This window comes from Geotrypetes seraphini, chromosome 5 (genome assembly GCF_902459505.1).
Source record: "Geotrypetes seraphini chromosome 5, aGeoSer1.1, whole genome shotgun sequence".
In the NCBI taxonomy this organism is placed as follows: domain Eukaryota; kingdom Metazoa; phylum Chordata; class Amphibia; order Gymnophiona; family Dermophiidae; genus Geotrypetes; species Geotrypetes seraphini.
Genome location: NC_047088.1, coordinates 261,369,908 through 261,395,006, shown reverse-complemented (window position 1 = coordinate 261,395,006; position 25,099 = coordinate 261,369,908). Strand labels below are relative to the sequence as shown.

Sequence of the window (25,099 nt, the reverse complement as noted above, 5' to 3'; positions counted from 1 at the left end):
GGAACACTGGTGGTGACACCAGGAAGTATTTCTTTACAGAAAGGGTGGTGGATCACTGGAACAAACTACCGGTGCAGGTGATCAAGGCCACTAGCGTGCTCGACTTTAAGAATAAATGGAACATCCACGTGGGATCTCTACGTGGGTCGAGCAGCACTCTGACTTAATGGGGTGGGACAGTGGAGTGGGCAGACTTGATGGGCTGTAGCCGTTTTCTGCCGTCATCTTTCTATGTTTCTATGTTTCTATGACATCACAATCTCAGCTCTGGAATGTTGCTGCTCTTTGTGTTTCTGCCAGTTACTTGGGACCTGGGTTGGCCACTGTTGGAAACATGATACTGGGCTTGATGGACCTTCAGTCTGTCCCAGTATAGCAATTCTTACATAATGTTCATATGTTTAATGAATTTCTCAGCAGAAGACAAGTGATGTCAAACAAAGAAAAAAAATCCAAGAAGTCTGCAGAGAGGGAACAGTGAATCCTTAAGGTTCTGTATTTCCAAATTCATTCTCTTTTATGTATCGATTGTCCTTCAAGCATGTAGCTTTTCCCCTCCCCTATCCACTTTTCCCTTTCTATTCCAGTGGCATAGACAGGCAAACAATTTTGGGCATACCTGAGCCCAAAGTGGATGGACATCTTTTCCTCCTTTTCCCCCCAACCCATGCAGCAGACTCTCTCCCGCCCTCCCTTCCCACCCGCAGCCCATGCAGAAAATTTTTTTCTCTCTCTCCCTCCCTTCTCACCCCCTGCAGCCCATGCAGTAAATTTTCTATCTCCCTCCCTTCCCACCTCTGCAGTCCATGCAGCAAATTTTCTCTCTCCTTCCTCCCTCCCCAACCCCAGCCTGTGTACCATTCTTTCAGGTCTCTGGCAGTAGCAGACAAAAAAACTGAAAGACAGTGGTGCTGGCCTAGGGATTTCCAGGGGTTGTCATTTGCCTGATAGTCTTGCATAGAAGAACACTGTCGTAAACTATTAAGGTAGACACTGCTTATCTCTGCAGTTGGTAGCATGAAAATTTTCTACTCTTTGCTATTGTGCTGAGGACGTGTGACATGGATTAGCCACTCTTGAAAACAGGATACTGAACTAGATGGACCCTTGCTCTGACCTAGTATGACAATTCTTATATCTTAAGATTTCTGCTAAGCTCATATATGAAAACCTAGAATAAAGCATGTTTTTAGTCTTACTTTGTATTAATCTGATTGTAGAGTTTCCCACAATGCCTCAAGAAGAATTTAAACACCTATCCTAAGCTTTACTATAGTTTTTGCTCCTGGTTGGCTACTTAAGATGGCTAGCTTTGGAGGATTAAAAAGCCCAAGAGTGTCCCTTATTCGAACCAGTTGTGTGCATGGGGCTAGCTTTAAAAGGGTGCTGGCTATATCATGAGAATTAACAGTTTTATAGAGCAGGAGTTATTTAATCACATCAGCTGATAGCTGACTGACCCATCCTCGTGCTGAGAGGAACTGGAGTGGAGGCCAGTGGGGGGGGAGAAAGGCTTTTGGCAAACCGAACAGGGACACTCCTGACTCTGATGCTTGCAAGAGAGAGGGAAGAGTGTTGGCAAGAGGCTGTGAAGAGGTTTCGAGCCTTTGTGGCCACAGCTGAGTACCAGGCATTGTGTCCTCTAGATAAACAGCATGTCTCTGGGGTGTGAAGTTGTTAGACCTGTGGCAAGGAATTGTGCAACCGGTGGTAAGGGAGAACTGCTTCAGAGAATCATGCCCTGGGGATGGACCAGCAAGACACTTACTCTCTTTAAGGTAAGAACATAAGAATAGCCTTACTGGTTCAGAGCAGAGGTCCATCAAGCCCAGTAGCTTGTTCTTAGGGTAGCCAATCCAGGTCCCTAGTACCTGGCCAAAACCCAAAGAGTAGCAACATTCCATACAGAATCTCAAAGAATAGCAAGATTCCGGAATCCCAGAGAGTAACAAGATTCTAGAACCCCAAAGAGTAGCAACATTCCATACAGAATCTCAAAGAATAGCAAGATTCCGGAATCCCAGAGAGTAACAAGATTCTAGAATCCCAAAGAGTAGTAACATTCCATACAGAATCTCAAAGAATAGAAAGATTCCGGAATCCCAGAGAGTAACAAGATTCTAGAATCCCAAAGAGCAGTAACATTCCATACAGAATCTCAACAAATAGAAAGATTCCGGAATCCCAGAGAGTAACAAGATTCTAGAATCCCAAAGAGTAGCAACATTCCATGCTACTGATCCAGGGCAAGCAGTGGCTTCCCCCATGTCATTCTCAATAACAGACTATGGACTTTTCCTCCAGGAACTTGCCCAACCCTTTCTTAAAATCAGCTACGGTATCCGCTCTTACCACAACCTCTGGCAACGCGTTCCAGAGCTTAACTATTCTCTGAGTGAAAAAATAGTTCCTCCTATTGGTTTTAAAAGTATTTCCCTGTAACTTCATCGAGGGTCCCCTTGTCTTTGTCATTTTGTCAAGGCTGGAACAATGAGAGATGTGAATGGTTGGGGAAAAGGGTAAATTGACAGGATGCCCAGGACAGACTTATTAAGTTTAAATATTGCTCTAGTGAGATTCTCTGAATCATCACAATGCATAATGCAGTAGCACTGTTGGAAATAAGGAGCTCTATTAGAAAGACCTTTCCCTGCAGCACTTCACTGACTGTTCCCCAGGACATATTACAGGTGTGATAATGGTAGTAATAGATGGTCCAAAGTATATTATTTTATTTATTTTTATTTCAGTATTTATATACTGGCTTACATTCAGGTGCTCAAGCATTTGTCCCTATCTATCCTGGTGGACTCACATAATTAACTAATGTACCTGGGGCAATGACTTACCCAGGGTCTCAAGGAGCAGCATGGGATTTGAACCCATAACCTCAGGATGCTGAGCCTACAGCTCTGACCACTGTGCCACAACATTTCCAGCCTAGTTTAGTCATATTCCCAGATTTCCACATATACGTTCTATCACAGCTTTGTAGAGGGGCATTTTCCTTGGACAGAGACGCTGCCTGACCATCAGTAAAAACAAATATCCCAGTAAGAAGGAAGCTGCTGCTAGGTGGTTTTTGCTGGTTGATATGCTCTCAGTTTCCTGCCCTGGGTGGGGCTGTCCTATGGGAAGGTGCCAACTTTTCCCTGCAGCTTCTTGAGACTCTAAAAGGGGAGGGGGGGCGGGAGGGCAACTGGATACAGAACCTCAGCAAGCAAGATGCAGTTCTCGAAGAAAAAGGAGTTACATCTAAGAACATAAGAATTTTCTCTTCTTCTCTGTCAGGTGCACAGTTTTGTGTCTGCGTGAGTTGGAGAAGATAAAATGTCTGCTTTAACCAGTCTTAGCGTTTCAAGTTTATTGAAATTTGCTTTATAACATTTTATTGAAGGAAATAAGTAAATATAATATAACTAGTCTTTAAGCCCGTTATATTAACGGGTGCTGGAATAGATTTGTGTGTCTATCTATCTTTCTTTCTGTCTCTCTCTCCTTGGCCGCTGTATGTCTGTCTTTGTTTTGGTGTCTGTCTCTTTTAATCTGTCTTCTTTTTCTGTTTGTCTCTCTCTCCTTGTCAAAATTTTTTTTTCTCTTTAAATCTGTCTCTTTAAACCCCTGTTCTTCTGTGTGGTTTTTTGACTGTCACCTCCTGTCTATCTCTTTGGCTGCTGTCTGTATTTCTTACTTTTGGTCTCTCTGTCTGTGTTTGTTTTGGTGTTTGTCTCTTTGGCTGCTGTATGTGGAAATTTTTTTTTCTGTGTCTCTCTCTCCTTTTGTCACCTACCTTTTATTTATGTAATAATGGAAGTTTCACAGAATAAGTTGTTTGAATTATTTCCCCTCCATTTCCCTCCCCCCACACTACTTCCCTGTGCAGCAGCAGCATTTCCCCTACCCCCCCCTTCCCTTCCGGCGGTCCTGACAAACCTGCAACTCCAGCAGTATCTGCAGCACTCTACACACGCTGCTTCGGGGCCTTCTACTGCCCTGATTTGCTCTCCTGCGTTTCTGATGATGTCATCAGGGACGTGCCAGAGTAAATCAGGGCAGCAGAAGGCCCCGAAGCAGCATGTGTACAGTGCTGCAGGCTGCTGGAGTCGGCAGGTTTGGAGTCGGGACCATGGGAAGGGAAGGGGGGATGGCGGGAAGGGCCTAAGGGAGCCAGTCGGTTCGCGGGAAGGAAGGAGAAACTGATTAGTCTGGACTGCCGACTCTCTGCTGTGCTAGAGCTGGATGAGCCTGAAGCCGCGAGTGTGGGGCCGTTTCTGCAGCCGCGAAGTGGAGAGGTGGAGAGCAAGGGAGGCTTGTCTGGCGCGCATGCGCACTCCTACTGCCACAGCCTGACAAAACAGGGATCAGAGAAGCACGCGGTGAGAGTGCGCATGTGCGCTTAGCATTTTATTATTATAGATACAAATAGATTTTCATTTCAAATAGATTCACAATTATGATATTTTCATACATATTTCTAACATTCCTCCAAAATATATTTCCATATAACTCATATCAACCCCCCTACTGCCCCACCTCCCTTTCTCCCTTCCCCCACTTCCCGCCTCACCCCCTCCCCTTCCCCCCTCCTATTCACATTGTATTGAAGTAATTAATCAAATTAAATAAAATACAAAATTTATCATTCCTTCAATATACATTTCTATATGACCTATTATTATCCTACCCCTGCACCCCCAGTTCTCCCCCCCCCCCTGAATGGAAGATGACATATTACCTGGTATTGAAATTGGATACTGCTCATTGGAACCACCTAAGCCAGGGGTGGGCAACTCCCATCCTCGAGGGCCGGAATCCAGTCGGGTTTTCAGGATTTCCCCAATGAATATGTATTGAAAGCAGTGCATGCAAATAGATCTCAGGCATATTCATTGAGAAAATCCTGAAAACCCGACTGGATTCCGGCCCTCGAGGACCGGAGTTGCCCACCCCTGACCTAAGCGGTTAATTGATTTCACACCTTATACCTGGAGCTACTAACATGTGTTTTTATTGCAATGTAACTACATGTTAATGATAGGGTATGGCAAGAGGCAGCACGTGCTAAAAATATGGAAGGGTGGGCAGTGGCATAGTGAGGATGAGAGGTGCCCCTCCCCCGCCCTCACCTCCATCCCCCGCTCCTTCTCCAATCCGCCGTGCGCGCGCCCCCCTTCCCTTCCCCCCGTACTTCTACTTGTTCTCCGCCACGAGCAACAGCTTCAACGCACTCCTCACGACCCTGACGGCTCTCCCTCTGACATCACTTCCTGTGCGCGGCACCTGGAAGTGACATCAGCAGGACAGCTGAAGCGGTCGCAAGGAACACGTTGAAGTTGTTCCTCGCGACGGTGCACGACTAGAAGCAATACAGCTACAATACTACTTTATCCTAAAACAAAAAAAAAAAAAAGAAAAGAAAAATTATTTTTTCTACCATTGTTTTCTCTGATTCTGCTTTCCTCATTTTCTGTTCACTCTCTTCCTTCCATCCAGCATCTGCCCTCTTTCACTGCCCCTTTCATTCCACTGTCTGCCCTCTTCCCCCTTTCATATAGCATATGCCATCTTTCTTTGTCTCTTCCATAAACTGTCTACCCTCTCCCCTTCCATCCAGCTGTGCCCCCTCTCTCCTTTTTACATGATTCATTCCAGCTTCATACCCTGTCCATTTTTCTCTCTTCTTTCTCTCTCTTCCCCCTCCTCCCATACTCTGACATTTCTCTCCTCTCTTTTCCTTCCTTCTTCACCTCACCAAATCCCATGGCCTGACATCTCTGTCTCCTTCCCTTCCATCTCTCCCTTCCTTCTTCCTTCTCTCCAGTGGTTTGGCATTTTTCTCTTCTCCTTTCTTCCCCCAGGTCTGGTATCTCAATCTTCTATATCTGTCTCCCACCCCACCTAATGATTTCCTGTGATGACTGTATGTGCCGGCTCTGCTCAGGGAAGAGGTAAGTGACGTTGGAGGGGTTGGACCAGCAGATGCAGTCATCGTGGGACCTTGCAGCAACTCTTTGTATCTGCCAGTCCAACCCCTCTGACGTTCCTTATTCAGATTGGATGATGGCGATGCCGGGTGAGGGCAGTGTAGTCGATCTCCCAGGGGGCGTCCAGCGCTGCCTATTTTTCCCGGGGGGGGGGGGCAGCACTGCCAATCTTTCTCGGGGGGGGGGGGGGCAGCGTTGCCATGGAAAAATCCCACCAGATCCTCTGTTTCTTCAGCGGGCCCCCTCTGACCTAGAAGGCTGGTAGAAGGAGAGAAAGGGGCAGATGCTGATGGAATTGGTGTGCAGAGGAAGGGGAGAGATATAAGGGGAAGGATACAGGATGGAATTGGGTTGAAGGGAAAGAAGAGGGCAGATGCTGATAGAATTAGGGTGCAGGGAAAGGGGGAAGGATACTAGATGGAATGGGGTTGGAGGGAAAGAAAGGGGGCAGATGCTGATGGAATTGGTGTGCAGGGAAAGGGGGAAAACATAAGGGGGAAGGATACCGGATGGAATTGGGTTAGAGGGAAAGAAAGGGGACTGATACTGATGGAAATGGGGGTAGGGAGAGGACAGAGTGAAATTCCAGACCATGGGGAAGTGGGTATGGGAGAGGGAAGGGAAGGGAAGAAGAGGAGAGGAGAGAGATGCCAGACCATTGGAGGAGGGAATGGAAGAAGATGGATTCCAGACCAATGGGAGTGAAGGGAAAGATGTAAGGGGGAGGCATACAGTTTCTGGAAGTGGCACAGAAAGACAGAAGATGAAAGGAAGAGAGTGACAAGAAGATGAGGAGAGCTGAAACCAGACAAGACAAAGGTAGAAAAATATTTTCTATTTATTTTTATTTTTGCTTTAGGGGAGATGCATTGCTGTTTCTGTGGTGTTGCATTGTATGCAGAGTCCAGCGTCTTGGTGGTTTTATTTAACCTTTGTCTACGTATTTCTATTTTATCCCCCCTTTTACCAAACTGTAGAGCATTTTTTTAGCGCTGGCTGTGGCTAAAAACCATACAACAGTTTTGCAAAAGGGGAAGAGGTTAGTTTGTGATTACTTATTCCATACTAGGCGAAGGTGTTTTCTGTGTTCTGTTTGTATGAAAGACATGGTTTTTTGTTAGCGTTCACTAGCCTTGTTTGGAGAAATGCATCAAGCATAGTTCTTGGGAGCAGCTTGAATAAACCTGATTTGAATCTCCTTATTTTCTGCCAATCTTCTTTTGTTTCATGTTGGATTCTTTGGTGGACTGCTTGCCTTGTTGTTTTGTTGCAAATTAACAAACATGGAGTGGAACGTACTAGAGGAGTTACAGATTTGGTTGTTTATACATACATATGGGTGAGGCAGTTGAGAGGCGTTGTAAACTTGGTTATTAATATAGACTTATATTTTGGATAGTATTACTGCTTTACAAATATTTGAACACTTTCATATATGCATGGAAAGGGTTCAGAGTTAAATTCCTGGGTAAATAGGTGGGAAGGGAAGGAAGAGGGATTTGTTCAGAGATGTTTGGGGGTGGCATAGAAGAAAAACTGTGCACTTTGTTTTGAATTTTTTTTTTTTTTTTAAAAAATACAAGTGGAAATAAAGAAGTAAAGAAGAAAACAGATGGGCGGGGTAGGGGCGGGGGACATGGGTGGGGCAGGGGTGGGGCATAGGCATGGCAGGGCCAGGGGGCCCAATGTACTTGTGTGCCTAGGGGCCCTCGAAGAATTAATCCTGCCCTGCAACCGGGTGCAACATTTCTCTCTGCTACTTGTAAGCTTTGAAAAAAAAGAAACTGCGCATTCGGTGCCCACTCTGAGCGTTTGCTACTCGGGATCGGTTGCGGATTTAATTCAACACCGTTGCAATCTACAAGGTTCTCAAACAGATTGAGTGAATAAAGAAGTACAGACTTAGTGATTGATAGTTCTTGCGATTGTTTGTTGAGGATTAAGATTGATTAGGTTGGTTTCCTAAGTATTTCAGGAACAGATGTGTTTTTAGGCGTTTCCTGAATTCTCCATAGGTAGTAGGCACGAGTAATTGTTCAAGGTCTTTACCCCATAATGCTGCTTGATGTGCGAGATGAGCTGAACTTGCTGCCTTTGGTGGCCCCGGAAGCTTTCCCTCTACTTCCTGTCCCTGTGATGGCGGGACATCGCAGCAGAGGGAAAGCTTCTGGGACCGTCGGAGGCAGCGTGTAAAGCACATCAACGCTGCCGGCAGCCCAAAGCTTGCAGGCTGCAGCATGGAGAGACTGGATTCTGGACTGGAGCACCCCCCAATAAACTGCACCAGGGGCGGACCTCCTCCCCTTGGTATGCCACTATTTCTGATCCTGGCTAGCTTAGGCAGCGCTGCAGCATGCAAGTCTGTGAAAGACAGAACTGCACATGTACGTCTGAGGTCACATCAAGTCCCAAAAATATTGGGGATGCTCGGGCAGCCACAGCACCCTCAGAGCAGGCACCTCTCGGTTTCTCGCTGCGTTGAACTAGCCCGGGCTTGAGCAAGTCCTGTATTGTTCCAGAGCAGGAGGAACTGGTCTCTGCTTCGATAACTTCTTGCTCTGGAGGAGGCAAAGACAATCGCAGCTTGTTCTTCTCTGGCTAGACTTGGCCGAGACCTCTTCCAAGTAGTTTCCTTCCTATCTGTGCAGAGCTGATTAATGGCCTTGGAATCATGCACTGAGGTACTTTACTGCATTCCTTTCACTGCTAATTACCTAATTAGCTGTGTTTGGGCTGTTATGAGTGGCGTTGATTTTGGAAGCCTCCTGTAGTGCAATTCCATCCTAACCAAGTGGTTGGAGTCAGATGCATTTTTTGGGTAGGAAGCCAGAATAAAGATTCTTTTGACGATTTTAGACTCACTTCAGCAGTAAGCTAAGTTTAGGGTTTTAGGCTTAGGTCCCCAATTTGTCAGTGGTCTATACAGGGGTAGAGAACTCCGGTCCTCGAGAGCCGTAGTCCAGTCGGGTTTTCAGGATTTTCCCAATGACTATGCATGAGATCTATTTGCATGCACTGCTTTCAATGCATAGTCATTGGAGAAATCCTGAAAGCCCGACTGGAATACGGCTCTCGAGGACCGGAGCTCCCTACCCCTGGTCTATAATAAAGAATTAAATCTAAACACCAAAGCAGCCAGTGCTTTTGCAAGGAGACTCATGGGAAGAAAGTTAGATCTTCTGGCTCAGTATTTGAAAGATGACTGATAAAAGTAGTTTTAACAATGTATTTCATTATTTTAATAGTACAAGATAGGGCGATATCTATACTAAAATCTAACTGCAGTTAGAGACTAACCAATGTGTCCTGTGCCAGTGAGCAGCTGAAACAAATGAGCATTGAGAGCAGTTATCCAGATATGCGTGGAACCACTTGCTCTAGGGTGACCCAGAAAAAACATTTATCATTTGTGGTTCTTGTTGCCGAGAGGCGGCCGAGGCCCTGGGGTGACTGACGTGGAGACACTCGGCAATCTTTCTTTTACTTGCCAGAATAGAACACGAGGCTCGCTGAGCGTGGTTCCCAAAACAAAGTCTCCTTTGCCTGATGAAAAGTGGCAGATGGAAATATTGACATTCATAGGCAGAGGGTCATGGCTTGAGTTGGCGGCGTGCCAGAAAATTTGTAGCTGTCGTGTGGCTTAAAAACAAATGACAGCAAATGCAAAATCGAAAAATCCGCTGTAGATAAAACAACTGGCCAGACCTTTAAAGCACATAATTAAGAGTAATTTTCTTGTTCTTAAATCTTTTCATTTCGGTAAACTGGGGTAAGAAAAAGCCTCAGAACTTTAACATCCGATCTTTTCCTAGATTGCCATTCATTCATTGTCTTAAAAAAATTCTCTCTTCCTTCTCTCATTATTTTCTGCCCGTCTATTCAACTGCCAACTCCAGACTCCTTCCCTTCTGTCTTATTACACCATTTGTTTGGAACAAGCTGCCCGAATCACTACGGCAGGCTCTGTCTCAGGCAGTGTTCAAGACCCAGTTAAAAGCTCACCTATTTGAGAGTGCTTTTCACTCCTAACTCCTCTCACCTTCAGTTCTGCATCCCCAAACCTATATGTCATGTCTGTCTATCCAAGTTAGATTGTAAGCTCTTCGGAGCAGGGACCGTCTATAAATATCAGCCCACCTCTTCGAGAGTGCTTTTGACTCCTAACTCCTCTCACCTTGGGTTCTGCATCCTCAACCCTATATGTCATGTCTGTCTGTCCAAGTTAGACTGTAAGCTCTTTGGAGCAGGGACCGTCTATAAATGTCAGCCCACCTCTTCAAGAGTGCTTTTGACTCCTAACTCCTCTCACCTTCAGTTCTGCATCCCCAACCCTATATGCCATGTCTGTCTATCCAAGTTAGATTGTAAGCTCTTCGGAGCAGGGACCGTCTATAAATGTCAGCCCACCTCTTCGAGAGTGCTTTCGACTCCTAACTCCTCTCACCCTGGGGTCTGCATCCTCAACCCTATATGTCATGTCTGTCTGTCCAAGTTAAACTGTAAGCTCTTCGGAGCAGGGACCGTCTATAAATGTCAGCCCACCTCTTCGAGAGTGCTTTCGACTCCTAACTCCTCTCACCTTGGGTTCTGCATCCTCAACCCTATATGTCATGTCTGTCTGTCCAAGATAGACTGTAAGCTCTTCGGAGCAGGGACCGTCTATAAATGTCAGCCCATCTCTTTGAGAGTGCTTTTGACTACTAACTCCTCTCGCCTTCAGTTCTGTATCCCCCAACCCTATAGGTCATGTCTGTCTATCCAAGTTAGATTGTAAGCTCTTCGGAGCAGGGACCGTCTATAAATGTCAGCCCACCTCTTTGAGAGTGCTTTCGACTCCTAACTCCTCTCACCTTGGGTTCTGCATCCTCAACCCTATATGTCATGTCTGTCTGTCCAAGTTAGACTGTAAGCTCTTCGGAGCAGGGACCGTCTATAAATGTCAGCCCACCTCTTCGAGAGTGCTTTCGACTCCTAACTCCTCTCACCCTGGGGTCTGCATCCTCAACCCTATATGTCATGTCTGTCTGTCCAAGTTAAACTGTAAGCTCTTCGGAGCAGGGACCGTCTATAAATGTCAGCCCACCTCTTCGAGAGTGCTTTCGACTCCTAACTCCTCTCACCTTGGGTTCTGCATCCTCAACCCTATATGTCATGTCTGTCTGTCCAAGATAGACTGTAAGCTCTTCGGAGCAGGGACCGTCTATAAATGTCAGCCAATCTCTTTGAGAGTGCTTTTGACTACTAACTCCTCTCGCCTTCAGTTCTGCATCCCCCAACCCTATATGTCATGTCTGTCTATCCAAGTTAGATTGTAAGCTCTTCGGAGCAGGGACCGTCTATAAATGTCAGCCCACCTCTTTGAGAGTGCTTTCGACTCCTAACTCCTCTCACCTTGGGTTCTGCATCCTCAACCCTATATGTCATGTCTGTCTGTCCAAGTTAGACTGTAAGCTCTTCGGAGCAGGGACTGTCTATAAATGTCAGCCCACCTCTTCAAGAGTGCTTTCGACTCCTAACTCCTTTCGCCTTAGTTTCTGCATCCCCAACCCTAATATTTAGCTTGCGCTAAACCGGCTAGCACGCCTTGGTAAAAGGACCCCTTAATTTGTGATGGGAAGGGAAATTGAAGGTAAAACTGCTTCCTTAAAGCATGCTCTGATCAACATACAGATAAGGAGACTAATTTCAGCAGATACGATGGTCCTTGACAATATAAAATATTTTAAAACCATTACACCAAGCTTAAAATCTATCCTTGCCTGTACTGGCAACCAATGTAATTTAATGTATGAATTTTTTTATTTTAGTATTTATATACCATTTATAGCTTAAATCAAGTTTCAAGTTACAAGTTTATTTAAAATTTCTTATAAGAATGTAAGAATTGCCACTACTGGGTCAGACCAGTGGTCCATCATGCCAGCAGTCCGCTCCCATGGTGACCCTTAGGTCACAAACCAGTGCCCTGAATGAGTCTAGCCCTACCTGCGTACGTTCCGGTTCAGCAGGAACTTGTCCAATTTTGTCTTGAATCCCTGGAGGGTGTTTTCCTCTATTTGAATCCCTGAAGGGTGTTTTCCCCTATGACAGCCTCCGGAAGAGCGTTCCAGTTTTCTACCACTCTCTGGGTGAAGTAGAACTTCCTTACGTTTGTATGGAATCTATCCCCTTTCAACTTTAGAGAGTTCCCTCTCGTTCTCCCTACCTTGGAGAGGGTGAACAACCTGTCTTTATCCGCTAAGTCTATTCCCTTCAGTATGAGATGGAATTTTTCCTGGATTTATTTAGGTTGATTTAACTGAGACTAGCCTTACCTGCGTACATTCTGGTCTAGCAGGAACTTGTCCAACTTTGTCTTGAATCCCTGGAGGGTGTTTTCCCCTACGACAGACTCCGGAAGAGCGTTCCAGTTTTCTACCACTCTCTGGGTGAAGAAGAACTTCCTTACGTTTGTACGGAATCTATCCCCTTTTAGCTTTAGTGACTTTTATTCCGCCATTACCTTGCAGTTCAAGGCGGATTACATAAGAGGTTATCTGGACATTTCCAGAAGTGTTGAAGAGTAGAGCAGGTTGCTTCGGGGGATTGAAATGCTTCCTGCGGTGTTAGTTTATGCTGCTCAATCAGACTTTTGAGCAGTGTACAGTGATAAAAACAATAAATGGAGAAGTATATTTTCAAGAAAAAGAAAACTGGTTTTCATTCAGGTACTCAAGCATTTCCCCGTATCTGTCCAGTAATTCTGTCATATTTAGAGATCGAAAAGATCGCCCTGACTGCAGTTGTTATAATGACCCATCAAAGAAAGTCTAAGGGCTCCTTTTACTAAGCCATGTTAGGGCTTTAATGCATGGAATAGCATTGAACCGCGCTAAAAACGCTAACGCAGCTCAGTAAAAGGAGCCCTAAGCGATGAAGCTAGAATTGCAAACACTAGTGTATCAATATATTTACGGATTTCCCGCAGTTCCTTAAAAAGCCAAAAGCTTTCCTCTTAATCAATCTGACCTGAGGTTCCATAGTCAATAAATTATCCATTTGAACTCCCAGCACTCCAGTTGGCATATCGAAGACATAATTATTCTGACCTATAATGCAGAAGTGCAGCCATTTTTGAGATTTTTCTTGGTCTAGCGACTGCAGCTTGCAGAAGGAAAAGAAGGACATCAGGCCTTGAATTAGAACCTCTAATCTTTGATTCTCCCCCTTTTCAGGGGAAACATAACCTCACTCCCTATCTCGAGACGTTGAAACAGTGCAGAATCACTGAGGAAAAGTTCCCAGCTCCAGGCCCTGTCGGAGATATACACACAAAGCCAGTGAAACGACTTTAAAAAATAATCTTAACAGCCCCAAAATAAATACATCCTTGATGAAAAACAGAATCTGGTGCAGCTGTTTATTTTTACTTGTAGCAGGACACCCACATTCTCTCTTTTACAAAGAAGATTTTAGAGTCCCTGTTTCAAGTCTTATTCCGCTATACAGTGTGAAGTTGTGGTTTAGGAATTGGTTAGCGGATAGAAAACAGAGGGTAGGGTAGGGTTTTCTCAGTGAAGGAGAGTAAACAGTGGAGTGCCACAGGGGTCTGTACTGGGGCCGGTGCTATTTAACTTATTTATAAATGATCTGGAAATTGGAACGATGAGTGAGGGGATTAAATTTTCACATGACACTAAACTGTTCAAAGTTGTTAAAACGCATGCGGATTGTGAAGAATTGCAAGCGGACATTACAAAATTGGAAAACTGGGCATCCAAATGGCAGATGAAATTTAATATGGACAAATGCAAAGTGATGCACTTTGGGAAGAATAACCCAAATCACAGTTTCCAGATGCTAGAGTCCCCAAGAAAAGGATCTGGGTGTCATCGTAGACAATACAATGAAATCTTCCGCCCAATGTGTGCCGGCGGCCAAAAAAGCAAACAGGATGCTAGGAATTATTAAAAAAGGGGTGGTTAACAAGACTAAGAATGTTATAATACCCCTGTATTGCTCCATGGTGTGACTTCATCTGGAGTATTGCATTCAATTCTGGTCTCCTTATCTTAAGAAAGATATAGCGGCACTAGAAAAGGTTCAAAGAAGAGCGACCAAGATGGAAAAGGGGAAGGAACTCCTTTCATATGAGGAAAGACTAAAACAGTTTGGGCTCTTCAGCTTGGAAAAGAGACAGCAGAGCGGAGATATGATTGAAGTCTACAAAATCCTGAGTGGAATAGAACGGGTACAAGTGGATCGATTTTTCACTCCGTCAAAAATTACAAAGCCTAGGAGACACTCGATGAAATACAGAGAAATACTTTTAAAACCAATAGGAGGAAATTTCTTTTCACTCAGAGAATAGTTAAGCTCTGGAACGTGTTGCCAGAGGATGTGGTAAGAGCCGATAGCGTAACTGGTTTTAAAAAAGGTTTGGACAAGTTCCTGGAGGAAAAGTCCATAGTCTGTTATTGAGAAAGACATGGGGGAAGCCACTGCTTGCCCTGGATCGGTAGCATGGAATGTCGCTACTCTCTGGGATTCCGGAAGCTTGCTATTCTTTGAGATTCTGCATGGAATGTTGCTACTCCTTGGGTTTTGGCCAGGTATTAGTGACCTGGATTGGCCATTGTGGGAACGGGCTACTGGGGTTGATGAATCTTCGGTCTGTTCCAGTATGGCAGCTCTTATGTTCTTATGTGAGCCAAGTATAGGACAATCAAGCCATTGCGACATCACTGATGAGGTTGGCTCTTATTGGTGGAATGAGGCTTTATGACATCACAATCTCAGCTCTGGAATGTTGCTATGAGGGGGGGGGGTGGATATGGTTCAATGAATGATCTGAAACAATGTGAAAAACATAGAATTTTGTTTCTGCAAATTGGCACTAAGTCTCCCTTTTACTAAACCGTGATAGCGGTTATTAGCGTAGGGAGCCGCCCTAAATGCTCTGCGCTGCTCCCGATGCTCATAGAGTTCCTATGAGCGTCGGGAGCAGGGCAGAGTATTGAGCATGGCTCCCTGCGCTAATAACCTCTATCATAGTAGATGACGGCAGATAAAGACCCGAATGGTCCATCCATTGTTTAGTAAAAGGGAGGATTAGTGCCAATGAACTAAGATACAGTGGCAAGTAACACTCAGAACTTAGGAAGCTGGTTGGTTGGGCTGAGGACTTTCCATCAGCCCCTCGTAGGCGATTTCATGTGAAAAACCCAAAGGCAGTTGATGGATGCTGTAGAAAATTCTTTGGTAGCACTTTATCAAAGCGACAGACCCAGAAAATCTTTTTTTTTATTTTTTTTTTTTTTTAAATTGACCTATGCTTAATATTCCTGAGGATTATCTATGGAACTTCTGCACTGAGAATTTTTTTTTTTTTTTGGACCGAGCGACTGTTGAACGATGTTTCTGTACTTATTCTTTTAATTCAAATTCGGAGTTCCTTTCTTTCTTTTAACTTTTCCATCGTACCCCGCTTTGACTGTTTTTGGAAATGCGAGATCGTAAGTTTTTAAACAAATAAAATTGGCAGGCATGTGTATATGGGGTGATAAAGTTGTGGTTAATATTCATTTTGATTGCTTCTTGGATCGAGCCATATCTGCTCCACAGCACTAGAAAGATGAAAGAACAGCGCGATGAACATCTGTACACCAGCGCGGAGAACATCTGTAGAACAGGCTTTGCATGCAGTTCATCAAACCGAGGACATTTTGACTTCAGACAACTGTTTAAAAAGATAAAATAAATTTTCATATAAGATCATCATCATATGAGTGAATGTATAATCCCTTGTAATCATTAGTAATTATTAATGGGCTTGTTTGGGTTTTGGGATTTAAACATTTCCCCAGGGAATTTAGACTTTCCCATACTGAGATCTGTAGATTTCTTTTCTTTACCATGTTACGCACGCTTCTGAGTTCAGGAACAAGAACAGCCTTACTGGGTCCATCGGAAAGAAATTAAGATTGTATTGTTTGATAAATGCATTTTCTAAATAGAAGTTATATTAATAACAATAATTCAACTCTGACTATTCTTTTTTTTTAATTCTTTATTCATTTTCAAGCTTTGACAGTGTACTACAATTAATATAATTTTAACAGATTGCATAAAATACAGCATATTAAACACATTATTAAAGAAAACATCCATTTTCCTCCCTCCTCCCAATTATTAATATATTAAATCATATTATTTATCACAATATTATATTTAAATATTTTTAAACTCTTCCAAATACTTTCCCCTCCCTCCTTTCCCCCCACCCGGAATGTGTAAGGAAATCTAAGAAATAAAAGATATCTCTCTATTATTGTATGTTAACAAATGCAGTGAATGGGCTCCATATTTTATTAAATGTATTTGCTAAGACCCAAGCGTTCCCCATTCATTCTTTCACACTTGCCCACCAGAATGTGTCGTTAAGTCTGTCCTTGTAATCATGTGGATGGCTATTCCTGCCTTGATCAATAAAAGACGGCTCTTGTATTTATCCAAAGCAGGCCTTACCTGTAACAACGTACCACAAATTATGGTTTCATCAGCTAAAGGAATAGATGATTCGAGAATAATATTTATCTGTCCCCAAATTGACCTTCAGAAATTAAGTATCAGTGGACAAAAATATAACATTTGATCAAGAGTCCCGATATTAATATGGGTTCATAGACAACCCCGCGAAAGACAAAGGCATGCGCCGACAACTGAGCGCAAGACGGAGGCGCGCACTGAAGAAAATTACAGTTTTTAGGGGCTCCGAAGGGGGTTTTTGTTGGGGAGCCCCCCCCAGTTTACTTAATAGAGATCGCGCCGGCGTTGTGGGGGGTTTGGGGGGTTGTAACCCTCCACATTTTACTGTAAACTTAACTTTTTCCCTGAAAACAGGGAAAAAGTGAAGTTTTCAGTAAAATGTGGGGGGTTACAACCCCTCAAACCCCCCACAACGCCCCCACAACGCGGCGCGATCTCTATTAAGTAAAGTGGGGGGGTTCCCCCCCATGCTCCCCCGTCGGAGCCCTAAAAACAGTAATTTTCTGCAGTGCGCACCTCCGCGCTGCGCTCAATTGTCTGCACGCGCCTTTGTCCCGGCGCGCTTTTGACCTGACACCATTAATATGACAGTAGAATTCTTGTCATGTGCAACATTTGCTGTCATAGTTTTCAAGTGCTATTTTTCTGCTTACTTTGATCCTGGTTGTATGTCCCTTTGCAGTTGCTAATAAAGACAATTAAAAAAAAAAAAAAAGAATTATCTATTTTTTGTAATCCAACTGGGGTCCAAAAAATCCTATGTACTATGACTCTGTACTATGTATTATGTATATTACTCTGACTATTCTTAAGAAATATATTATACTTTTGCTATTTGTATTTTGTATTTCGCTGATTGTCCAGCTCTGTTCGGTGTAAACCACATAAAAATCGTCTGATTGTGGCGGTATAGAAGAATAAAGTTATATTATGTTATGCTATCGAGCCCAGAATCCCATGAGAGCGCTGCACAGAGCCCGATGCATCCCAAGTTACCAGTGGCGTAGTGAGGGTGAGAGGCGCCCCGGGGCGGTGTCACCCTTCCCCCGCCCTCTTCTCCACCCCACCCGCTTCTTCCCCACCCATTCCTGCCAGGTGGGCGCGCACCCCCCCCCCCCTAATCCCGTACCTTTTTAACGTTCCTGGCGCGAACAGCGACCCTAACTGGCTGCTCGCACCAGCATCGGCTCTTCCTCTGATGTCAGTTCCTAGATGCGGGTCCAGGAAGTGATGTCAGAGGAAGAGCCAATGCAGGCACGAGCATCTGGTTGGGGGTTGCTGCTCGCACCGGGAACGATAAAGAGGTAACATAGTACATGACGGCAGATAAAGACCCGAACGGTTCATCCAGTCTGCCCATTAGTTATTTCCATTAAAAATACTTGATTAAATTAACTTGTGTCTTCTTTGATATTTCTGGGTCATAGTCCACCAAATGCTAAAGTTGCCGTCCAAGCTCACTCCAGCCTATTCAACCATCCTCTTTGCAGGATGTCTACCATAAAGTCTGGCAAGTACCGGCCTTAACTCTTTAATTTACATCCTTCATTTTCTAATTAGAGATCCTCTATGTTTATCCCACGCTGTTTTGAATTCCATCACTGATTTCCTCTCCACCACTTCCCTCGGGAGGTACAGGGGAAGTGAAGGGACGCTTCCAAGAGATGATGTATGACAACCCATGGTTTTCAGTGGACAATGCATCAAGAATTGGACAAGTGGACAATGCATCAATGACTGAGAGGGGCATTTTCAAAACATATGTCAAAGCCCATTTTGGATGTATGGCGCTACACATCCAAAGTTAGCAGTAAGAAAATGCTTATTTTTGAAAAGCAAACTACCATTCGTCTAGAAATATATATTTTTTGAAAATCCTCTATCATTACGTCCAGGCCATTGGGACGCTCAGAATATCAGGTTGTCTATCTTTATATCCCATTTTTGGACAAAATTTTGTCCAAATACCCAGAACAAGACCATTTGGATGTGGGAGGGGCCAGCATTGTGATGGACTGGCTACCCAGACATGGCAACAGAGCAGTGGGGCACCTTAGAGGGCACTGCTGTGAACTTCACATGAAGGGTGCCAGATAAACCTCTCATCAGAACTCCCATATAGGGTATGATGAGCACCCCCCCAAACCCATTATACCCACCTGTCTACAACCCCAATAGCCTTTATGATCATGATTATTGAGAGTTTCTATACCGCTACTAATGTCTGGAGAGTCAATTCAGAGCGGTCTATATGAGCCTTATGGGTGCAAGTGGCACCTATATGGCAGTAGAGAAGGGGTTTTGGCGGCTCAAATTTTCCATCATAAATGTGGTCAGAGTAGATTAGGGGCCTGGGTCCTCCTCTCTATGGCTCACTAGCCCACTCCCCAGACTACTTAACACCCCTGTGCTGATGTTCTGGAGACAGGTATGTACGTTTGTATTCTGGTCTTTGTGGGTGTGAGGGGGGTCCGTGAGCACTGGGGGAGTGTAGGGGTGCGTTATCTTGATGCATGCAGTTTGGGAACCTTTGTGGCACTTAGACCCTTCTAAAACAGGTCTAGTTCCAAACGGATAAGTCCTGTCTAGGATGTCTTGCAAAATATTTATCGCTGCAAGACGTCCATGTCTAACCCGCTCTTGAGACTGCCCAAAGCCCGCCCATAACATGCCTCCACCTCGCCCATCTCGTGCTCTGAACGTACAGAGGCTGGAACACCTCGCTTTAAGGTGTTTATTATCAGCACTTGGACGTCCTGGCGATTAGGGCATCTATGTGCTGATTTAGGATGAATTTTGGATGTTTGTGTTTTTTGATTATGGGCCCCTGAGTGTAAGCTGCAGATGTACTGAAAGCTGAGAAGCATCACAGAAGACGCCAGCCTGACTGTCGCTCACAGCTGGGCGCTTCTGGTTCTCCCGCTGATAATGTTGTAACTTCTCCAGGCGCAACACGCAAAGGCTAATTGCGACTTTAAGAGATGCCCGTTCAGATTGTGCTAATCTTGACATGTCTGTCTTTGTATTTCTTTAGGGGTCAACAAAATCTTCCAAGAGTGCTCAGTCACGACTCAGACCTTCCAGGTAGAGTATGCTAACAGAAATTAATTTTATAAAATTGATAAGTGACACTGTTCAGAGCCAGGGAACATCAATTACGTACACAGGAAATAACATACAAGACCATTATTTGATTCAATTTTCTATACTGTTCTCTCAGGGGAGCTCAAAACAGTTTATATGAATTTATTGAAGTACTGAAGCATTGTCCTCTACCTAATGTACCTGGGGCAATGGGGGGATTAAGTGACTTGCCCAGGGTTTGAACCCACAACCTCAAGGTGCTGAGGCTGTAGCTTTAACCACTCTAGAAATCAAAATGTACTAAGAGTGAGCCACGTACAGGGCAATCCAGCCATTGTGACATCACTGATGAGGTTGGCTCTTATTGGTGGAACGAGGCATTATGATGTCACAATACCAGCTCTGGGTATCAGAGGCTGAAGCTTTTCACACTATTTATTCATTCAATTTTCTATGCCGTTCTCTCAGGAGAGCTCAGAATGGTTTACATTCATTTATTCAGGAACTTGAGCATTTGTCCCTGTCTGTCCTGGTGGGCTCACAATTTATCTAATGTACCTGGGGCAATAGGGGGATTAAGTGACTTGCTCAGGGTCACCAGGAGCAGTGTGGATTTGAAACCACAACCCCAGGGTGCTGAGACTGTAGCTTTAACCACTACGTCACACTCCCTCCTCCATGTTTACGCAGTTAAGATTTGTGAATTCGGCTATTCACGAGTTTCTATACCATCCCGTCTCCTGGACCGTTTAAAGCCTGGTGGTCTTGTGAATATAGAGGGGGGGGAGTGTAATTAATGATAAAGTTACAACGTGATCACTGCTGTTCTCCATGGATGCAGTAGAATGCAGACACACGGGTTAATGTTTCTCTGTAGGCCGTTGAGCTGAAACCAGCCTGACTGTCTTTTTAACCAATGAGAAGCTGAGGTTTGCTTCCTGCCTTGAGGACTTCAGCAGCCTCTCGGTTCATTTATTTTCTACGCTGTTCTATGGATCTTGCCCTCTCATGACATTGGGAAAAATTGACAGTTTTTAAAAAAAAACATTTGTGATAGAACAGATTCCTGCTGACCCAAATGGCCTCTTAAAGGAGCCATCAGGACTGCAGATTTCCTGCATTCCAAGCATTTCTGGCCCAGTAGTCTATTATACTGTACTAGTCTATTCTAGGAGGAAGAGCCGACGCTGGCACGAGTAGCAGATTGGGGTTGCTACTGATGCCGCAAATGTTGAAGGGGCATGCGAGTGGCAGGAGGGGCGAGGAAAGAGGGGGCGGAAGATGGGTGCTGATGGCGCCTGGGACAGACCCCCTCCTCCCCTTACTACACCATTGCATAGAGAGCACCAGAAGGCCTGAAGTCACTGTCTGCATATTTGTACTTCTTCTGGGATTTTCTACATAGCAAATGAGTTTTTAAACAAAGTGATCTTTCAGGCGATAAGGACTAAATCGTTTAGGTTTCAAGAAGAACCAAAGGAGGGTCTTTGCTTGTCTAAGCAGAAATGTGTCTGTTACCTCGAATGTGCAGATGCCATGTCCATCTGGAGTCGTCAGATGCTTTGATGAACCTTCACTGTCCTCCTTCCCACAGGAGCATGAGCCTGACCCACACCATGGAAGACACCTGTGAGCTGGACCTTATCTACGTCACGGAGAGAATCATTTCTGTCACCTACTCAAGTGCCACAGAAGAGCCCACTTTCTGCACCAACCTAAAGGAAGTAGCTCAGATGCTGAAATGCAAACATGGCGACAATTACCTGGTAAGGACCTTCCGTTGATTTCTTTCTTGATTTCTAAAAATAATCCAAAGCAGTTTGCAGGTTTAAAACCATATAATAAAAAAAATAAAATAAAATCCATAATATTTTCCACAGATGACTCCCTTCCTTGAATTACCACCCCAAATGTATTCTCAGCCAATCAGATCCCAGATTACTGTCTCACTCCTTCAGTCTAGAGCAGTACCACAATATAAAGTGCTCTTGATTTTATATCATTCAGCCTCTGGATGTGTTCGAGATTTGTTGTAAAAGTTGTATTGTCCAAGAAGGGAATTAAGATCTGCCCAGGATATGAGATGAAAGAGAGAAATGTGATACATACCAGGGTCAGGAATTCTCTGTTTTCAATAGTAAGGGGTGAGATTTTGGAACTCGTTGACATGTCAGTTACGATTATGTAAACCTAGGGATACTTTTAAGAAGCTTTTGAAGACACAGTTATGTAAACAAAAATACAGTAAGTATTTCTGTGATACTTTTCAAAACTCATGAAGATTTAGTTCTAGGACAATGCATGTATGTGAACGAAATGAGTCTGTTCGTAGTGGAGGATGTAGGAGCCTCTATGACTCTATCTATGTCGTTTTGTAAACCTCCCAGACTTTAGGCAGCAGGTAAATATTTTTCAATAAATAATTATCACTAAACTGAACTCAACTGAAATCCTACTCCTCTCAGGTACCAGCAGAGCTCATATTTGGAAAAGCCAGGTCTTCGATATTTTGTGAAATACTGCATTGCCCAGTTCTTTCTTTTCTAATCTAATCTCCAATTTCTGGGTCGCTCTAAGCCAGGGGTCTCAAAGTCCCTCCTCGAGGGCCGCAATCCAGTTGGGTTTTCAGGATTTCCCCAATGAATATGCATGAGATCTATTAGCATACAATGAAAGCAGTGCATGCAAATAGATCTCATGCATATTCATTGGGGAAATCCTGCAAACCCGACTCGATTGCGGCCCTCGAGGATGGACTTTGAGACCCCTGCTCTAAGCCTATGTAGGTTCAAGGCGACTTACAAATCAAGAAGTTTACATTACATTTAGGAGTTTCAACAATGAAATACAAAGTAAGAAGTATACTATGAGGTACTTACCAGAGATGGATGTAGTAATCATTAGAATTTTACAATACAGCAATTTAAAGTTCAATACAGTTGAGTTAGATACAAGTAGATAAGTGCAATTATGTTCTGTAGAGTTATGAGACGGAGCTCTTGTGGTTTCTGGAAGGGTGAAATGCTGTGGAAGAGCATACTTGTTAAGTATCCATGGAACAGTGGCATAGTAAGGAGGGAGCAGGGGGCAGGCCTTGGGGATGCCGGAACCCTTCTGCCCCCCGACACCACGCTCGTGCCCTCCCTTTCTTTGCCGGCGCAACTATTATAGCATGCTGCTTGCACTGGCCTGACTCCCTCTGAGATCATTTTTGGGTCACGGGGCCGGAGAAGCTGCTTGCACTGGCAAAGATTTTAAGAGGTACAGGGGTGGGAAGGGAGGGTGCAGGTGTGGGGTAGAGAGGAGGGGGTGGGGATTGGCAGAGAAGGAGGGAGCAGAGAGGAGGGTGCAGGAGGCACCACCGCCCCAGATGCCTCCTACCCTCACTGTGCCACTGCGATGGAGTGTACGGTATGTTCTCAAAAAGGAGAATCTTCAGTTTCCAGAGGTTGTGGTAAGAGCAGATAGCATAGCTCGTTTTAAGAAAGGTTTGGACAAGTTCCTGGTGGAAAAGCCCATAGCCTGTTATTGAGAAAGACATGGGGGAAGCCACTGCTTGCCCTGGATCAGTAGCATGGAATGTTATTACTCTTTGGGGTTCTAGAATCTTGTTACTCTCTGGGATTCCGGAATGTTGGTACTCTTTGAGATTCTGTATGGAATGTTGCTACTCTTTGTGAGCAGTCTACTGTAAGGTGAGATGGAATCATATTTTTTTCAGTTTGGAATATTAGTCATATTGTTGTATTTTGTATCAGTTGTAGTTTGTGTATGAGAGTAGAGTTAATGCCAGCATAGAGAGAATTATAGTAGTCTAGTTGGGATAACACAAGCATCTGTGTCAGTATGGGAAAATGATGCTCAGTGGCCTAGTAAGGAGGAAGTGGGCGGGGAGTACACCCCGGGCGTGGTCTTCCTAAAGATGCGGCACCCTTCCACCACCCCTGCTCCATTCCTTGCCGCGTAAGCACACCTTTCTTACTTTCCCGGCACGAGGTTGCTGCCCGTGTCAGCGTCGGCGCTCTTTCTGACATCACTTAGGAAGTGACGTTGAAGGGTGAGTGGACACTGATGTGAGCAAGCAGCTCATACCAGAGAAGTTAAAAAGGTAGTGGGAAAGGGAAGGGGGTGCATGCATTGGGGGGGGGGAAGAGGGTGGGGGAGGGGCACTACTACCCCGGGCGCTCTCACCCTGACTAAGCCGCTGGTGATGATCATCAAAGGAGAATCTGGTTAGTCTTAGTTGTCTCATATTATAGAAGGGGTTTTTTCCCCATACGTTGGAGATTTGGGTTTCATAAGATAGAGAGTGTGTGTGTGTGTGGGGGGGGGGAGGGACTGGAGCACAGCTGAAGATTGAATAAGGATTTTAGAGCAAGAAACTTTGAGGTATAGGAGCCAGAGGTGTCATCAGCATGAAAGTGGTTGCTGAGGAAACTCTAGGGCACAGGTGTCGAAGTCGGTCCTCGAGGGCCGCAATCCAGTCGGGTTTTCAGAATTTCCCCAATGAATATGCATTGAAAGCAGTGCATGCACATAGATCTCATGCATATTCATTGGGGAAATCCTGAAAACCCGACTGGATTGTGGCCCTCGAGGACCGACTTCGACACCCCTGCAGTCTAGGGGGTTACCTTTTTTCTTGGAGGGGGGTGTCTCACTCTGTAGATGTTAAGCAGAATGGCAAACAATGCGTTACTTTGCAGCATTCCATTGCACAGCCAACATTGCGTGATGATACTGAAGTCGCTGGGTACGATTGGCCAAGAAAGAAGATCATGCTAGTTCCCAACGGAACACATTCTCTGTAATGAAATGAAGTGATTTGTTGTGTCAAAGGCTGCAGAGCCATCTAGCTTTCGACTCGGCCTTTGTAAATCCTTCCGGTCCCCTACAGTTCCCCCCTCTGACTCCATCCCTGATTCGGCCTTGCCACGTGGCCCCTTAGCGGCACTTTTCTCCTTGGCACAGTTCAGTGCGTTCACCTCTTCTCTTCTGAGCCAAAATTGCCAGTCACTTTCAGTAGCTTTCAATTAAATTGGGGCCAACTAGCAGATATTTGTGGGAGATTAATCGGTGTCTGTTCTCTGTGCTCTGCTCTCGGACATCCGTACTCGGTACTTCATTAATTTCTGGCGAGAGTGAGGAAGGAGAAGAAGAAAGAGAGTAACTGCCAACAGCGGTCCAGGGCTTTTTGAAAATTAAGCCAGGTCCCCCCCACTGTTCATCTTCTCCAGGGCCAGATTTTCCTATAGGCTAACTAGGCTTCAGCCTAGGGCCTCAAGATCAAGAGGGGCCTACATTCAAATTGTTAGCAAAATTAAAATTACACTATTCTAAAAACAGTGAACACTAAAACACTGAACCGAAAATAAGGAGAAATTCTACGCTTCGGGATCGGAACCGGCTCAAGCTGCAACGGGGCGCTGACTTGGCTTCTCCCTTTCTTTTTCTCGCCCTGGGAGGAGGATCGGGGAGGGAAAGACGTCGGTCCGGAAACAGCT

At 44.7% G+C, this 25,099-nt stretch overlaps 1 protein-coding gene across 8 annotated transcripts in view; it reads left to right on the top strand.

The window, feature by feature from the left end:
• Nucleotides 1-25,099, top strand: part of TNS1 (tensin 1) — a 606,988-nt gene that overhangs the window by 366,860 nt on the left and 215,029 nt on the right. For all 8 annotated transcript variants that reach the window (XM_033945996.1, XM_033945995.1, XM_033945994.1 and 5 more), the window contains 2 exons: nt 19,546-19,595; nt 21,190-21,361. In XM_033945996.1, the coding sequence (XP_033801887.1) occupies nt 19,546-19,595; nt 21,190-21,361 (222 nt within the window). The remainder of the gene's footprint in view (nt 1-19,545; nt 19,596-21,189; nt 21,362-25,099) is intronic.